General features: G+C 50.6%; 1 protein-coding gene across 2 annotated transcripts in view; it reads left to right on the top strand.

Moving 5' to 3' along the window:
- The first annotated feature begins 1698 nt into the window (after positions 1-1698).
- UNC5A (unc-5 netrin receptor A) overlaps positions 1699-18757 on the top strand; it is an 85785-nt gene continuing 68726 nt past the window's right edge. Inside the window, exon 1 of one of the 2 annotated variants that reach the window (XM_083726256.1) lies at positions 1699-2173. In XM_083726256.1, coding sequence (XP_083582382.1) covers positions 2071-2173 — 103 coding nt within the window. In that variant the 5' untranslated portion in view covers positions 1699-2070. The remainder of the gene's footprint in view (positions 2174-18757) is intronic. The other variant, XM_083726258.1, reaches the window with a different exon arrangement.

The raw sequence follows: 18757 nt of genomic DNA on the forward strand, positions 1-18757 counted from the left end.
CCGGGGTCTGCTCCTGTTCCGTTTGGTCTTTCTGTGCGAATTGTCTGTTGTTCTTTGTGTTGCTTTGTCTCTCCGCCTCCCTCCCTCCCTCCCTCCCTCCCGCTCCCCTCCTCCTTCGGCGCGTCTCCCTTCGCCGTGTTCATATCCTGCGTGGTGTTGACATGCGATGTGCATGCATGCATGTGGCTTGCGGTGCAACTCTCCCCGCGATGCCATGTGCCCGCCGCCCTCCGTACGTGCGCCGGAGTCTGCCCGTATTGTTCCGAGCCTGTTTTGTCCCGTCTTTTGTGTCTCTTCCTGCGAGAGCGGCGTCTCTCTCCTCTCTCTCTCTCTCTCCCTGTGCCTCTCCTTGTGTTGCAAGAGGCGCGGGCTTCTTCCTCGGCAGCCCCCTCGCCTGACCCTGGCGCCCTCCTTCCCCGCCCCCTCGCCGGGCAGGGTTGCCCCGCGGGCTCCTTCACACCCTGCGCCCTTCCTTCTTCCGCCCGCCCGCCTCTGCTCCCCGCCCTGCTGCGGCAGAGACGGCACCGGGAGAGCGCGGGGGTCCCAGGCAGCTCCTCAGGGGACGTTTGTCCAGAACATAAATGCCGGTGATTGGCAGTCCCTGCTCCAGACAAGCCCAGGACTGGAGTCCGGACCAGGCGGCAGCCGGACGGGACTCTCTGGACCTCTTGGGAACGACGCCTTGCGCCCTCAGAGACGCGGGGGGGGGCGGGGGACTGGAGCCCTTTATGAGGGGAAGGGTCCACTCTCCTGGAGCGGGGGTGGGCTTCTTCCTCCCTCCCTCCCTCCCTCCCTCCTTCCTCAGCCCTTCTCCCGCTCTTTCCCTTCTTCCGCGATGTGTGAATGCTGCTCGCTCGCCTCTCAGGAGTGCTGTGGAGGTGTGATGATGTCTCCCAGAAACACCAGAGATGGCTAAGGGGGCGGCGGCGGCGGCAGCGGGATCGCTGCGAGGGGGGGCTGAGAGACCTTTGACCCCGTCCTGTGTGAAGAGGGGGCTGGGGGGCAGGCTGGCCGTCGGCTGAGGGGCGGAACTGGGGCTTGCTTCGAGGAAGCCTGCTCGCCTCGCGCTGCTGCTGCTGCCGCCTGTTGCTCCTCCGGGGGCGGGTAGGGAAGCCTCGGGCCCGCGGGGAGGGAAAGTGCTGTGAGGCCGGCCAGCCGAGAGGATTCAGCCTCCTGCCCCCCCCCCCCCCGCCGTCCCTACCACGCTATATACAAAGAAGAGACTAGCAAGCGCCGGGCGCCGTTGGCCCCCGAGCCCACCTTCCTCTCCGAGCCGGCGGCGGGCTTTCCCTCCCTCCCTCCCTCCCTCCCTCGCCGGCGTTGCCGAGCGAGCCCGGCGCGGGAGGTAGGTGTGCTGGGCTCCGCCTGGCGGCTGCGGCTCCCTCTCCCTCCCAGAGGAGGGCTTGTTTGCGTCTCCGGAGCTTGTCAGTCTGGAACCAGCTGTTGCTCCGTCCCTTCCCGTGGCGGAATCCAGTCCGGGTTTTGCAGCCCCTCGCTGGCTCTTTCTTCTTTCTCTTCTGCATTGCCGCGGACAAGGTGCTTGCAGCCAGCCCGGCGCTGCCTGGCAGTGAGTGGCAACGAGGGTGAGACAGGCAGAGAGAGAGGCAGAGAGAGATTGGCATACGCGCAAAGAGAGAGAGGCGCGCACACATACATACATACATACACACACACACGCAAGACGCACCTTCGCGCCGCCGAGACCGGCCGGCGAGGGGCTCTCTGCGGCTGCCCGGCACGGAGCTCCAGTGCTGGCTGCCGGATCGAGCCCCCTTCTCCTGCCGCCGCCCCCTGCCAGCTGCCCCTCGAAGCCCTGGCGGCGGGTCCGTCCGGCCATGAGCAGCAGATGGAGCGCGCAGGGAGCCCGCGGCGGGCTGGGGTGCTAAGTGCCCCCGAGGTGCCTTGAGGAGTTGTTGCGGCGGCGGCGGCGGCGCGGAGCAGACTCCAGCTGGGACACCCCCTCCCCTCTCCAGTGCTCCCTGGGCCGTCCCCATCCCCTCCTCTCCTTTCCTCTCTTCCTGGGCCGGATCCTGCCCGTCCTCACACGACGACCCTCTCTCCTGCCGAAGGATGGCTTTATGGCAGCAGCTGGGAGCCGGTGCCCGCCTGGGCACAAGGCTATGGCATGTCCTGCTGGCTGGCACGATCCTCACTAGCCACATTCATCCCAGCGGTGAGTCAGAGCGCTCTTTACGCGCGGTGGCGTCGGTCTGGTTGGAGCAGCGTGAGCGGCTCTCGCGCTCTGCTCGGGTGCCTTCCTTGACGGGTGCCTCGGGGACGGCGGGGGGGGGGCGGCGGCGTGAGGGGGCGGCTGGAGCGGAAGATGCATCTGAGTTCGGTTCGACGGGGAGTACGGTGGGCACTGGCGGAGGATGCGGCGCCGTGGCTTCAGCCAAGGGGGCACTGGAGCCGCCAGGTGGCATCGTCCTAGGAGTGGGCACGAGGTGTGTGTTATGGAAGCCAGGGGCTCGGCAAGCGGGAGTGGGCGCGGGTCGTCGAGGTGCGCGGGAACCCTGGACTCGACAGGGAGCCACTCGGCATCACCAAGTGTAATCACAAACTTTCCAGGCCGACTGCACCCCCTGCTCTGTCTAAAGCAGCCATTGGGCTCGGTGCCATGTGCAACGCTGCCTCCGCCACCCGCTGCCCTGGCACTGCCAAAGTGTGTCTTGTGTCTGCAGCAGAAGGACCCTCTTTTCTGGGGATCCGTCCTGATCTCTCAGTGCTTGCGTTTCTGCCCATTGCTCCTGCCCTTTGATTGAGTTAAAACAAGAGCTGGGGAGCGTGGGGGTGTCTGGCTGCATCTCTGCCCCCTCCCCACCCACCCTCTTGCCACTCCTCTTGGCTTCAGTGGAGCTCACAGTCTTATTTGTCTTGCTTCTCAGATCTGGCAGGCAGCTCTTTTTTTTTTTTGCAAGGTGACCGAAAGGGTTTTGTAGGAAGGATGTGAAACAGAGACTGCTTGACTGCTGTTTGACTGCTCTGGCCTCAGCAGGATAACTGGGACCTCTCTGAACAGGAGGAATACTGGAAGTGGGACTTCCAACAACTATGGGGGCAGTTGTGCCTAGAGGCTGGCAGGGGAAGTTTGTGGTTGGGGTAAGGGGAGAAGATTATGGTACATATATTGAACTTGAAAAGCCCTGGGTCTGTGATGGGAACCCCAAGCTGAGGATTTGACTAAAGGCATGGGGCCTAGTGGTGTAGCTGCGTTCAGTTTGCCCTGTGCCAAAGAGAGGAATATTGATGTGGGAAGGTGTGTGTGTGTGTGTGTTATTAGGATGACAGAGGGTGTCTTCAGAGGGTTGGCTAATTGTTTCACATTCCTCTCCAACAAAGACACCCATCTGCTCACCCAGAGTTCACTGTCCGGCTGGGCTCAGAGGCAGTTAGTTTCCTGAGCAGCATCCAAGGCTTGAACAAAAACCAACAGTGCAGCCCTCCAGCCTCCATGAGGCCTGGCAGGGCTTTGATTCCCAAAGTAAACTGTGGCGAACTGAGGCCCAGAGCCTTAGGGACATTGCCAAGGTCAGCCAGCAGGTCAGTAGCAGAGCGTGGAACCAAAGAAGGACAGCCATTCTCATTCCTACCACCCTCCTTCTCTAAGCAGAGTCTTGGGGAAGCTAACCTGGCATGCACAGGTGTGTCTCTGGAATTGCTTCTGGAGCCTCATCAGCAAAAGGATTTCCAAGCTACAACCCCAGCCACTCCGTCATAATGCACCAAAGATACACACACACACTCATGGACGCATGCTTTTCAGGATCTCTTGAGGATTAGAAGGGTCCTTTGCAAATTGTTTGCAGCTCCCACTAACCCCATACAGCAAGAGGTTTGAACATATGCTAGGCATTCGTGTGCATGCACGACAAACACAGACACATTCACAAATGCAAAAGATAATGTGCACATATACAAACATACACACAAACACACACACAGAAAGAGAGAGAGAGAGAGAGAGAGAGAGAGAGAGAGAGATATTGCATTGTCAGCAAACAACCACACATTCACACAACTGCACACATGTTATGCTGCCTTTGATCATAACAACTCCTCCCTAGGCAACACGCCTCCTGGCCACACACTTGTATGTCACAGAGCCCTTCAGTTACGCACCTAGCCAGAACACCTGGCAATGAGAAATACATGCCCTCTACAGAGCAGCCACTACCAACTGCACAAACAAGCTGCCTATTGTAGAGCTGCACAGTGATTCTTTGAAAACCCACACATGCCACAGGCTGCTTTGAAGGATGAGGACCTGGACCTGGCAGCAGTGAGGAGCATGAGTGGATACTGTTTTGTCTTTTCACTCCGCTCTTCCCACTGATCTCAGTGCCAGCCTGTAGGGAGACAGCCAACTTTCAAGCCAAGCAGGGGGTAAGTCTTCCCATCTAGAGGCACAGTCACAAAAGGGGCCCACATAGAGGGGAGGGGCCTCTTCCCTGCTGAAGATGGTGGGCGTTCCACCTGCCTGGAGGCTGCGGCTCATCCTGGCAGCATAGGAAGCCTTTTGCCTATGGATGAGGGCAATTTGACCCCTTTGCACAGAGCGGGCAGGCAATTCCAGAATGCAGACAGTTTGTTCTGTGCTCTTCCAAATCTACAAGAGCCCAAGCCAAATGCATCACCCCACATGCCCCAAGTTATTGTGCTCTTCTGAGGACTCAGGGAGCCACGGCAGTATCAGCTGTAGCCAGGCACAGTGTCAGAGCTGAAACAAGCATTGAAAAACTGCTGAACTAATTGCCTCTCCTCCCTACCAATGCTCCATAATCCTGACTTTCTCAGCCTGCTCCCTTAGGATCACACAACTACCTTTTTCATCTCAGATTTTCTTTGTCCCATAGCCCTCTTTTTGCTCCCATGCATTTCCCCCAAATTCATGTCTCTTGGTTTTCCTCACTGGCTTCTTAAAACGAATGGCCCTCAGTTCAGCTCTATGATCCTCCACTGCCTTGATGCCAATTTCCCTCCACAGTTGTGTTTGTGGGGAGTGAGCAAGGAGATCATATGGGGAGAGGTGATCCAATCACTATCAACACATAATACAATATCACCCCATCTTATACTGCTAGCCTATGGTTGGGTGCATTCCCTACACAGCACCAAAGTGGATTAAAATCTTTTCCTCCATTTCATTTCCTCTAGAACATGGAAGGGGTCCACCCATTGACTCTCTTGGGCTGCCCTGATAGCTTGATGGTTTGGTTAAAATAAAAAGTAGTATGGGGTAACTGATCTCTACTGAAATTGATCTTGGGACCCCAGCATGTGCTCCAACGGAGGGTTGATTGGAAAACTCACAGTGGACTAAGATGTCAGAAATCAACAGCTGTAGATGAAGGATGCCTCTGAGCTGTGCCTGGGGTGGGACATAAAGGGCCAGTGGATGTAAGTGGGAGGGATCTGAAGCCTGCATTTCAGTTGGTGTATTACTGGACTGCCTGTCCATTAGGCAGCCAGGTCTGTGATTTGCCCTGCCTATATGCCAGTGGTGAGATAAGACAAAGCATCATCTGTTTATTTTCACAACTTCATGGTGCTCCTTGCCTAAGTTAAGGAAGCATACAACCCCACTTCCTTTTGATAAGCAAAAGGAAAGGACAGGGTTGTCAGATCAAAATAAAAACAAAGGACACCCTGGAGATGTGCCTTGTGCTCCGCAGAGTTATGCGGAGGTGAAATGTTCTCAGATAAAAGGGGTGACCTGTCTGCTTGGTGTTCTTGATTTGCTTGGATGTGAGGTGCAACCCTCTATAAAGCTTGAGATTTGGAACAAGTGAGCTAGTGACAAAAGACAACCCTGGGAGAATCCCATGGCAAATGTCATACGCTACCTGGTCTGGTGTGAGAAGGTATCTTCTCTCATTCACTCACTAGAAGATGCTGTCTTCATAAGGACCTTTGAGCTTGGACTCTACAAAGGCAGAGAGAAGGATGTAGGTGGGGGAATTCTCTTGGCAGAACTAGAAAGGTGAAGGATTGGAGAGATGAAAGAAAAGACTGTGGTGGCAGGCGCCAGGTCCCTACATTCCCATAATTACATAATCAAATACTAATGCAGGGATGTGGAACCTGTGGACCTCCAGATGTTATTGTACTACTATTTCCATCATCCCTGATCACTGTTCATGCTGGCTGGGGCTGATGGGAGCTGGAGTCCACAGTAGCATCCCAACCCTGGTACAAACAGCACACAGTGGCCATGGGATGCTGATGGACTGTTGGAGGGAAGGAGAAAGAGCAACAACAAAAAACAGGGGTAGGGAAATGGAATGGAGTAACCTGGGAGAGAGCAGGGATCTAGCCAGCCAGCCAGCCATGAACAGATGCACTCCATGCTGCAATATTTTATTGTCAATCTCTCCATGTGATCATTCTTATGGACATGGGTGGTCATACTTAGAAGCTGAGTTATGAACCAAGGGCCCTGCTGTACAAATACTCAGCAATCAGATGCTACCCCAGCCCAGCCAGAAAACCTCAGAGGCATGCTTTGTAGAAAGAAAGGGGGAGCCCAAGAAGATTCCTGATCTAGGGACTGGTCTCAGTGCACCAGATGTCCCTCCACAGTCTTTCACATGCCTTATATAAGCACCTCTGAACTGCAGTGGTTTGGAGGATTTCCCAACCTGGTGCCCTCCAGGGAGGTCTTGGTTGGACCATGACTCTTGCTATCCTTGACCATTGGTTGTGCCAGCAAAGGATTATGGGAGTTGATACTCAAACATCTGGAGGGAACCAGATTGTGGATGCCAGAGCTGTTGTGCCCATGAATACCAGTTGCTGGCAACTGCAGGTGGGCAGAATGATGTTGGGCTCAAGTCCAGCTTTCAGGCTTCACCATCTGGTTGGCCATTGTGAGAACAGGATACTGGACTAGTTGGCCCCTTTGGGTTGATCCAGCAGGGCTCTCTTCTTATGTGGAAGGCAGGGGCTTCAGGTGTGGCACAATATATTCATTTTCTCCATGCCACAGAAACAGAGGCAAGCTCCAGAAGGGCTGATTGCAGCCAAGAGCCATTTCTAACCACTATGGTGGTTTCCACAGTTTTGGAAGCCTTGGTTTTGATAATGTTAGTATGGCTTAGGTAGGATGGGGCAGTGAGAATTGCCAAATTTGCACCTTTCTGGAGCTGGAGGAAGGTAACAGTCCAAAACCAGGGTGGGCTTTGAGAAGCCTTTCCTAGGCTGACTCCCTCCCATTGCCTAGATGAACCTCTATGGTTTTTTGTCACCTCCACCCCTTCTTTCAGCAGTCTTGGTAGATCACCAGTATATAACCTTTCTGCCCCCACAGCTCCAAATCAAAACCAGCCAGCCTACTCAGACTGACAGCTGAATGTCACCTTTCCCAGAGATGGAACTTGGTTGAGAGTTCTCTATGTGTCTCTCTTAGAAATACATATAAAGATAATTTAGGGGAGCTGTCATAAAGTAACACATTTTTATTCCCGATTAATCACAGTCACCAATGTGGATTAGCATCACCACTCTAGCTTTTAATGCAGACACAAGGAAACTACCTCTGTTCAATGGCCACATTCCTTACAAAGCGCCACATGCTGGTGGTGGGCGGGACCAGGGGCAAAAGTGGGAGGAGCAAGGGACGTAAATTTTGCCTTTGCAGGCCTGGACAATTTCTAAATACACTCACACACCCAGGCACCCAGGAGGCATCATCAAAGCTCAAGGACACATTCCAGCCAGGCAAAAACATTCAAGGAAGGTGTGGAGCAGGGGAGAATCCTGAGAGCCATATAGAGGGGTTTGAAGGGCCTGAGGTTGCCCACCTCTGTTTTATTGTGTGTTCTCAAGATTACTTAATGTGTGTTTAATCATCCTTTTGCTTTGCATAATTGCAGAAGCTAAGGCATAGTAAGTTGATGGACTCCCACCTCCTTCTCATTCAGTGCATCTTCTGGGGAGGGTACTCCCAATTCCGTGCTAATCTGTGCTTTTTATTCTGGGCTAATTAACACAGAGTGTTCCTTTATAATCCTCAACAGGTTGTACAATCACCTTCCCCTTCTTGGAACACTCTTTATAAGAGAAAAGAGGGGTGGTCCATCTTTTTGCTAGTCTTCAAGCATTCTGGTTATAGAGTGGTTTTTCATACGTTTTAAAGTGTGTGGAAGGTTAGCCTTATATTATCTTGTAAACAACCCCTTAAATAAGCAGGGGTCATTGCAGCAGGAATGGGAAGACGGTGACGTTACCTTTGTGTGAATCGTGAAGACGAACATTGCTAAAACCTGCATCCTGAGCCCTGCTTATATTGCAGTTTATTATTATTATTTTTAAAAAACGTGTCAGTAAAAATGTGTTCATAAATCAGAGGAAGTAGGGAGAAGCTGTAAGAATAACTGGAGGGCAGGGAGCCCTGCCTTACCAAAGCAGTTCGATCTGTTTAGTCTCTCCAAGAGAAGGGTAAAGGGTGACTTGATCACAATCTCTAAGTACCTACATGGTACGGAAGGAGATTTCTGACGGCAGGCGGCTCTTTAATGCAGCAGACAAAGGCAGAATGAGAGCCCCCGGCTGAAAGCTGAAGGCAGACAAATTCAGACAAGAAATTAGGTGCAGATAAGCTGCACCCTCTTAGCATGGGGAAGAAAGAAAGTAACCACTGGAACAATCTAGCTAGGGAATTGCCAGACTCGCTTTGCTGCTGCTGCTTTTTTGGGGGGGGGGGGGAGCCCTCCTTCACAATAGCCCCTTACGGCAGAACGAGGTATGTGCAAGATCTTTCATTATCTCTGCGTTCCAAGCAATGTGAAACCAAACGCTTCCTGGTGACTTTGGGATGACATCAGCTGGGCAACTTGCACTGAGCCGTTTCATTTTGTTTCTTACCAGCTCATGCTGGGGTCAGGTGCGTTCAGCTCCTTCCTTCAATATTGCAGGAGAAGGAGATGCGAGGGGAACTTTCTTCTTTTCTTGAACCAGAGAGGCGTTCGTGTGAAGTGAGGCTAAATGCCACCCAACCTTTCCAGGAGCTATATGTCAAAGTCCCTTTGAATGTTTGGGTAAGAATCTCCGGCCCAGCAGGTGCAGAAACTCACAATGGACACTTCCAATGTTCTGATATTGGGGTCAGAGCTCAGTGGTAAAGCTTTGCATACAGAAAACCCTGAGTTCAATCCCTGGTGTCTCCATGTAGGACTAGGAAAGACTCTGGAAAGCCACTTCCATTCAGGGTTTTCACAATATTGAGTTAGCTGGAGCAATTGTGTGGCTTGGAATAAGGCAGCTTCTAAGCTTATACCTATGTCCCTACAGTTTTCTACAGTTCCAGGGTTTGAGATCGAATGACTTTCATCCTACCTGCAGTTCCTTGAGAATGCTCGGATGAGGAGCTTCAAGTCTTTTTTGCCTGTTATGTAGTTCTCAGCTCCTGGTGAAAGGAGAGAGAGAGAAATGCGGGAATTAGTTTCCCGCGGTATGGTAGGGGGCCTCTGTATGTGCCCATGTGTGTATGAGAGAGAGAGAAACAATATCACAACTACGTGGACAGGACCAATCATGCATCTCTTTCCCATGTTACTGAAACTGGCCTGCTACTGGAGTCGTAAGCAATGGGGAAAGACCCAAACAGTCAGCTCTACCTGCATGCTTTTTCTTGCTGTTGGCATGGCTGGTCCACCCATGAGGCAAAATGAGACAACTGCCCCAGGTGGCAGGATCCACAGGGGCAGCAGATCCAGCCTCCAAGTAATGCATGTTGATTGATTGACCCACGACAGTAGGAACATTGGAACCCCAATAGATCAGACCACTATTGTCCACACCAAGGATGGCCACACTGGCTTTCCCAAAATTGTTGTTGGACTACTCCTATAATCTTCAAGTATTGGTCATGCTGGCTGGGGCTTATGGGAGTTGGGAGTCCAAAAATACCTGGAGTGTTACAGTCTCCACCCTTGGTCTACCCTGACTGGCAGGAGATCTTCAGTGTTTCAGGCAGCTATATCTGGAGAGACTGCAAATTGAACTTATACAAGGGCTTTGTTTTTGCACACCAGGTTTTCCTTGTCCAGGTAGATAGAGGAAAACCATACTGAGTGAACAACCCCTGCAACAACTGCAGGCACTCGTGTTAATATAATCACACCAATATAAGAATAACAGAGATCCTGAAGAGCATCTAAATATGAGAATTTTGCCAGTGGTGTGACTCTCAGTCCCTGCCAGCATCTGCTAGTATCTCCATTTAAGATTCCCCCTATTCAGGCCTTTCTTGTACTGCCACCCCAAGTCTGACCCCCCCCCCGGGGTTGTTCTGATTCTGCACACACACCCAATAGCCTACTAATTAATTATCCATAGTTGTAGCTCCCCCACTTCCGCTGTACCCAAACTAAGCTTCAAATGTGACCACAAGAGCATAAGCAAAGACCCACTGTCCCCAACGCTGGAAACTCAAATGACCTTTGGATCATCACAGGCAGGTCATGATGAAGATTTGTTTGTCCCCAGCATGTGTTAATTAGAAGTAAACTGTTCCTGAATATAGAATTCCTTTATTCATTCTCATGGCTAAGACACATTGATCAAACTATCCACCATTAATTTGACTGATCCTCATGGCCTCCACCACATCTTGTGGCAATAAATTCCACATGCTAATGATGTACTGCAGGTCTATATTCTTAAGTATCCTGAGTCCGCTGCCAATCAATTTTTATTTGGATGATCCAGAGGTCCAGTATTTTGAGAGAAAAATCTCTCTATTCATCCTATTCATTCCATTCAAAATTTTATAAACCTCTATTATGTTCTTTCTAAGTCATCATTTTTCCTAAACTAAGAAGCATCTCCCTTTTTAGCATTTCCTTTTAGGGAAGATTCTCCAACTTCCTGATTTGTTCAGTTGACTTTTGCTGCGTCTCCTCCAGCTGTGCTGAGGATGTCCCTCATCAAGTCCTCCCTATTTAGACCAAGTAGGCTGTCAGAAATTAGGGCATGCTCCCCCCCCCCCTTGTAAGCAAATATTGATTAAGGACTTTTTTCACTCATGACTCAACAGCACATGTATGTTCAGATACACCAGGGTTTCCCAAACTTGGGTCTCCAGCTGTTTTTGGACTACAGTTCCCATCATCATTCCTGACCCCTGGTACTGCTAGCTAGGGATGATGGGAATTAAAGTCCAAAAATAGCTAGAGAACCTAGTTTGGGAAACCCTGATATACACAGACACACAATGTATTCAAATGGGGGAAAGGCTCTTTCTGCAAAGTTAATTCTACCTCATACCCCTTCATACGAGCAGCTCTGCTGGATCAGACCGAGGGCCATCTGGTCTAGCATCCTGTCTTCACAGTGGCCAACCTGATGTCTATGGGAAGCCCACACCCAAGACCTCGTACCTATTGATAGCCTCATCCTCCATGAATTTGTCTAAGCCTCTTTTAAAGCCATCCAGGTTGGTGGCTGTCACTGCCTCTTGTGGGAGAAAATTTCCAGGTTTGCCTCTGTGCTGTATGAAGAAGTACTTTTGCCTGTCCTGAACCTTCTAACATAATTGTTTGCATTTGTTTATTGCATTTATATCCCACCTTTTTCTCCAAGGATATCTAAGAGGCATGCATGTGAGGTAGGTTAGGATGACAGGCAGTGACTGGCCCAAGGTCATCCAGTGACCTTTAGGGCCAGGTGGGGATTTGAACTCTGGTCTCCAAGGTTCTAGTCTGACCCCTCTTAACCACTACACCACACTGGTTCTCCATTAGGGACAGGTTGCCTTATACTGAGTCAGGCAATTAGCTCAGTGTTGTCCACACAGGTTGGCCACAGTTCTCTAGGGTTTCAGATGAGACTTTGTCCTACTGTCCCAGCCCTACCTGAAGATGTCCAGGACTGAATCTGGAGCCTTTGCCATGGGCCAGGAGTCAGCTTTGCCTGCTGAACAGCAGCCTGAAGGGGGAGAAAGGGGAGTGACTCCACCTGCATCTGATCAACCTTCAAGGACTTAAGAGGAGAAGGTGCTGATGAGAACAAGCTGCCTCTGCCTCCAGGCAAGTGCACCTCAGAGACTCTTCTTGTAACAAGACCATGACAACCTTCTGTATGCAATGCAGATTCTCTGTGGTGGAGCAAGGGCCATAACCCAAACATTCAGCTTCACTGATAGCCAGGGTTCTACTATTATGAGAAAAGGAGAAAAGCTGCTCTCTATCTGCTTCTTCCACACCTTGCATAATTTTGTGTGCCTCTATTATGCCTCCCCTCACTTACTTGCTCTCTACTCAAGTTTCTGAACAGAGGCAAATCATTCCACAAATACAAATGGTACTGATCGCTTGGGACTGAACCACCACTTCAGAATGCAGGACAATATTGTGTTTCAGTGCCCCCCCCCAAAAAACATGCAATCTCTTCTTGCACATAGAAAATGAGGAACATAAGCACATACAGAAGAGCCCTGCTAATTTAAATGGTGTTCTAACCTTTGGGAAAGACACAAGCAGAGCGTAAAAGCAGCAGCCCATTTTGTATCCCCCACAAGGAGTATTCGGGGGCTTCTGATCTGTACCATTCAGAAATTGAGGGGAAAGCTTGCGAGAATCCTCTCTAGCATCCCTCCCCCCCCCCCCACAGGCAAGAGATGCTTGGTGTGCTTTGTTTTGTTTTGATGATGTGGAGCTTTCCCTCCTATGAGCCCCTCACCTGCATTCCAAAGTGGTACACTCCTAGGACAGCAGCACCATGTGCTATTTCTGGAGGTGTAGTTCAGCTTGGAACTCTTTCCCGGTCTTTCTTAGGCTGGATCGATCTTACTGCCTGAGGGCCCTTTCAAGTGCTAATCCTGTCTGAGTCTTGGATTTTCCTTCATTTGTCCCTGTATTACAAAACTAGTCCCATGGGTTGTGGGGCTTTGCATAATAGGCGGCTATGGGGGTTCTCTATAGGAGACTATAGGAAGTCAGACCATTGGTCCACCTCACTCAGCATTGTCCCTGCTGACTGGCAGCAGCTCTCCAGGGTTTCAGGCAGGGTTGCAAGGTGGTAAACGGTTATCTAAAGCTTCCTAGGGATGCCCTGGGAACAGCAGAGCTTACGGTACTTCTCAGACAACCTGACCATCGATCCTCATATAGATGTGGCAAGCCCAGCCCCAGGACAGACTGGGCTCCCAGGACGGATCTCCTAGACAGCTTGCCCTCTGATTTCTGGCTTCCGTATGAGAAACCACAGATGTGCGTGCAGGCCCAAATGCATTGAACAAGGCAAGTTGGTGTGTTTTGATGTGCATCAGAGTAAGGTGTGTGTGTGTGTGTGTGTGTGTGTGTGTGTTTGTGTTGGTATGGTGCCTGGGGGTCTGTAGCAGCTTGTGCTTATATCTCTGAACTGGGCTATGGATTAGCTTGTGGTGCTGAACGTCAGCCCAGGAACAGGGACTGAGAAATGGATACTGCTCCAGAAGGGGGCTTCTATAATTTCCAGAAGATACACCTCCCTCAGTAGCTGACCCACATGGTAGCAACCTAGATGCCCCACAGCCTCTAGAGTAAACCTAAGGGTTCCCACATCCATAGCTGTTCTCCAGGCAAGGTGGTTGGTTGTGTGCACATGTTTTTGAACTCCAGCTTGCGTCAGCCATCAGGGCCAATGGTCAGGGGTGATGAGCACTGTCATCTGACAGCAGGGTGGCTCGTTCCCCCCCCCCCCATCCCTGCTATGTGTGCATGCATGGTGGAAGCAAGGGCCAGGGAGGAAGGATCAGTGACGTTTGAGAAAGTTTCCTGCGGCTGTAATTATGTGCTTGGGTCATCAGACAAGCGCTGGAGCCAACCCAGCCATTTCGTGGAACGAAGCAAGGAGACCCCCTACTGGGCAACTCTAGACTAACTGGCCTGGAGCTCTCTCTACTCAACCTTTAGGAGTTTCCCCCAAATGTCACTCAAAGCCATTATGCTGCTATTTGTGTGCACATGCGGGGACTGTTTATGCAGGCTTGAAAGCGAAAAAGAAGCATTAACACCCCCCAACAACATCTAAGTAGAAATTGCATTTGAATTGCAGAAGAGATAAATACGCACACATCAGATGTGTGAAAAGGGCCACAGAAGAGGCTGGCTGGTTTTTGCCCTGGAATGGAAAAGGAATTGTATGTTAGGTCCGTGGCTGGTCATGCCTGTGTCAGAGATCTATCAGAGCTTGACAAGCCCCAGCCACACATAATAGATCTGTATGGTTTTGCGTTTTTGTTACTGTGACAATCACTATGGCTCACAGAAGCGGCAGGGCTGGAGCAGACCACAGAGACAGAACAGCTGAGGAAGGTGCTAATTGTGCAAGGCCTTACCTGCCAACATTTCCCTACTTCACAAGTCTGCTTGCTAAATAATTGCCCCATCTCCACATGGATGCATTTTGTGAAGGAGGCCAGGAGACAGGAAATGTGTGAGGAGCTGGAAATCTCCCTATCTTGTGGGACACACCAGAGGCTGAACTGGGAGAGGGATTGCAGGGGAGATGGGTTTGTGGTGGTGGTGCCTCTCAAAATTACATCTCTCCTTCCAGGCAGGGCAAGTTGCATTGCACCAAACACAATTTGCCTCCAGGAAGGAATAGGCAGAGACACTCTGTGCAGGGCAAGAAGAGCCGAAAGCCCTCTTCCCTCATTGCATGTTCCTTCTAATGTGGGGCAAGCTTGGGATCCCATTGCTGGGCACTGGCTGTGGGTATGTGGGGAGTATACAGTGGCTGCCTCTGCCTGCTGCATCCCCCCTTCCTCCTCAAGGCCTCTGTCTCCTCCTCCACTCTGCAGCTGGAGGGACCAGGGCTCAGGGTGACCTTGAGGCTCCAGCAGGAACGTTATTGAATCCAAGCGTTTGATCCTCAGTTGCAATTAAAGGAGAGGCAAAGAATTTGTTTGGCCTCCTGGAGCCACCGTGACACTCCCTGCTGGAGCAGCTGCTGTATGTAGTCTTGCCCCGGAGGGTTAAGAGGAAGGGAGAGAAGGGGTTCACAGCAATTTTCAGTAGTGTGGTCCCTTCCTACCCAGAACCTCAGTTTCTCCTCCTCCCCCAGCCCAACAAATGCCCCACAGACCCCAGCAGGCACACCCCTATAGCTTCTCTTCTTCCACCTAGTCTTGCTTTCATCCTTCTGTCTGAACCTGGCCCTCTCCCGCTCCGCCACCACGGTGATTCCGACTCCGAGCTCCATCCCCCTCCCTATCTCCAACTCTGCAGCGGCCCCTAAATCTGGGACAGGTGGAAGTGGCTGTGGCAAGCGGTTGCTGAGGTGAGTGGTTGCTACGGCAGCACGGCTGATGCCTGACGACCGGGGAAGCATCTGCCATTAATCAGGGCAATAAGTGGGTCTCTCAAGGCAGGATGCTTGGTGCAGATCAGCAATTAGCAAGGGCAGCCTCCCTGTAATGAGCAATTGTGGTAACAAGGGGGTGGGTGAGGAGAGGCAGGAGAGAGGCAGCAGGAGGAGAGTACCCGGCAGCCCCTTTCCCTCCCCTCCACCACCCCATGAAATGCCTCTGTGCTGCAAGGGAGCTGTTAGCGGCTTCTGTGCTGAGCTTGTTGGAGCCCAGCTGCCTCTGCCCCAATTAGCCCAGTGCCCTTTCCGCTATAAGTCGATGTTACCAATGTCGGGTTTGTAGTCTGGCCTTTGAAAGAAGCCGCTTTAATGTATTCAGTGACAACTGGGGAGCTGTGTTAAGATATCGCTGTCAGAGCAGGAACGCAAGCTCTGGATCTTTGTTGACCTAGACACTGTCTTGCACCCCTGGCAAAATAGCAGAGAGGTGAGCTGGTGTGTGAGCGAGGCTGGCAGGCTTATAGATGCTCTTATCTGTTCATCCTTCCTTATGTCCAGGCTCCACTGCTTTCTGCTGCTATTCTTGATGCACACTCCCTCCAACGTATGTTCTGCCCCAGGATTCAACAATGAGTTGGTCAGACTATTGAAGTGCTGTCCACGTCCGAAATACTGCCAGGTTTCTGATCCTAATTTAACACGACATGTGTTAATTCTTGGGCCTGATTCTCTTCCTCAGTCAGGTGATAAATTTGTGTTTACTTCAGGCTTCCTCAACCTCGGCCCTCCAGATGTTTTGAGACTACAGTTCCCATCATCCCTGATCACTGGTCCTGCTAGCTAAGGATCATGGGAGTTGTTAGCCAAAAACATCTGGAGGGCCAAGGTTCAGGAAGCCTGGTCTACTTCAAACCGCAGGCGGGTACTTGAGCAACTGAGTGTCACTATTCCGTACAAAATACTCCCTGCACATAGAAAACAAGCTGTCAAGTAGAGAAGTGTTCTAGCCTAGACTTTTCTGCCTGGCTTCCAGGCCCCCCCCCCCACTCTAATGTGCAGGCAATGTTAGGAAAACACTCCACAATTTAAGTCCCCCCCTGCAATTTGAAGTGGTATAGTCTAGGCACATGTTCACCATCTTGGTGAGAATTAGTCCTAAGAAAGGTTAGTAGGAAAAAAGCAACAGAAAATGGAGTATGGCTGTTCCTTGGGCACAAGCATAGGAAGGAACGATGAGTTAAAAATGGGAAATGACGGCCTCTACTATCACAGCTGTGTCGCTTCAAAGCGTAGACCAGGGCTCCCACAATGAAATGCTATTCCACACAAACAAAAACTCCCTGTGTATAAAATGGTAGTATGTAAGGGAGATTCCTGTCCTTAGTAGACCTGTTGCCTCTGGCAAGCTGGCTGGCCCCAGCTGTGTGATTGGTTTTTTCCTTTGATAGCTTTTCTAGGATCCATTTACTAGACCCACATCACTTGGGATGATCATATGGGACTTGGCTTCCCAAGATGCAGAACTAACTCAGTAATTCCTATAAGACAGGAGCTCAGTAATTGTCACCATCACATTCCATAATGATGCAGATGCATTTCCCTGTATCAGGGATGAAGAAACTGTGCCCACCCCAAGTTGTTGGGCCCTAACTCTTGTTAGTATCAACCAGCATATCCAGTGCTTGGGGATGATGGAAGTTGTTGTCTTGGTCAAGATAGCAAATTTAATTTAAAAAAAAATAAAACAACATTTGGAGGGCCACAGGTTTGCTACTCTTACGCCATACATACCCTGGTATTGGGGAATGGGGTGGGATCTGATTATGCTACAACACAAGCGTCAAGGATTTCTGAGCAATACACCCTCCATTTTGGGATTCTGGGTGGTCTTTGTAGCCCAGCCCTAGCCCTGGGGATGTGCTTGTTGGCTGGAGGGGCGGCAGCAGAGATCTTTGCAGCCTCTAGTGCTTTGCTAATTGCATGTAATGGGAGAAGTGTTATCAGCTGAAATACTTAATTAGCTAAATTCCATTGTGATGCAAAACCGCCACTGACAAATTCATTTATAACAATCACTGACTTAATCAGCACTTGGCCCTACCGTTTATTGCGAGTACAACATGAGGCTGGGAACTGGGAACCAACTTCAGTCTCATGAGCGCAACTCCGTTTGGCTTTCCAGCCGAGAGCTTGGCGGCAGGGAGTGTGCTAGAAGCTGTGTGTGAGAGAGAGGCACTGGCTGAGGAAAGAGCTCCTAACCTCCTCAGGTGGCATGGCAAACATTATACCTTTGAAACATATCCTTTCCCTCAGAGAATTCTGGGCACTGTAGTTTACCCTGCACAGAACCACAACCTGGCAACCTTAACAAACTCCAGTGCCCAGAATCCTTTGAGGGAAAGAACATCCTTTGAATGTGCTTCAAGAGGCATAGAATGTGCAGAGCCAAAGTTGCAGCATCCAAAATTATGACAGTTGGGTCTGAAAAAAAATAATAAAAGGGTGGTGGTAAGACAGAATCAGATACACAGTTCTATGATGCTGGGTAAGCCATGAACTGCTGGGTTTTTAACTATGGTTTTAGGGCAGTTTCCCCCAGCCTGGTGCCCTCCAGATGTATTTCGACTCCTAACTCACATCAACCTCAGTTAGTATAGATAGTTGTGATAGAAGCTAGTGTTTAATAACATCTGGAGGACACTAGGCATGGGGAGGTAGATTTAAATGGGCACCTGGTGCCCACTGAGACTGGTATTGTGAAAGGCAGGGAGGCCAACAGCAGGTGGCACTAGAGTCAATGAGAGGCAGAGCCAACTACCGTATTTTTCGCTCTATAAGACGCACCAGACCATAAGGCATACCTAGTTTTTGGAGGAGGAAAACAAGAAAAAAATAATTCTGAATCTCACAAGCCAGAACAGCTAGAGGGATCGCTGTGCAGTGAAAGCAGCATCCCTTTTGCTGTTCTGGCTACTGGGATAGCTGCGCAGCCTGCATTCACTCCATAAGACGCACACACATTTCCCCTTACTTTTTAGGAGGGAAAAAGTGAGTTTTATAGAGCAAAAAATACGGTAATTCCAGTAACTTCCTCTTCCCTGTTGAATTCTATAATAGCAACACTAATGGTTTACCCTCACTTGCCCTACTCTTTCCAGACACAGGGCCACTCTTTAATGCTACATGCATTGAAGCATTTTCTTTTTTGCCCCAAACTTTCCCCGCAAAACCATACTCTTAAAGCTGAATAGGAGCAAAAGTCAGTTCAGGTTTTCCATGGATTGATATTTCCTCTGATTGAGCTTTAAAGAGCAGGTTTTTGGCAAGGAATGCTCTGGAGCAAACAAAAGGGTGCTTTAACACAGAGCTTTAAACCATGGACTATATCTGGAAAGAGCAGAGGAAAGGCAAGTGCAGTGGTACCTCAGGTTACAGATGCTTCAGGTTATAGACTCTGCTAACCCAGAAA

This window comes from Podarcis gaigeae (assembly GCF_964106915.1).
Source record: "Podarcis gaigeae genome assembly, chromosome: 2".
In the NCBI taxonomy this organism is placed as follows: Eukaryota; Metazoa; Chordata; class Lepidosauria; order Squamata; family Lacertidae; genus Podarcis; species Podarcis gaigeae.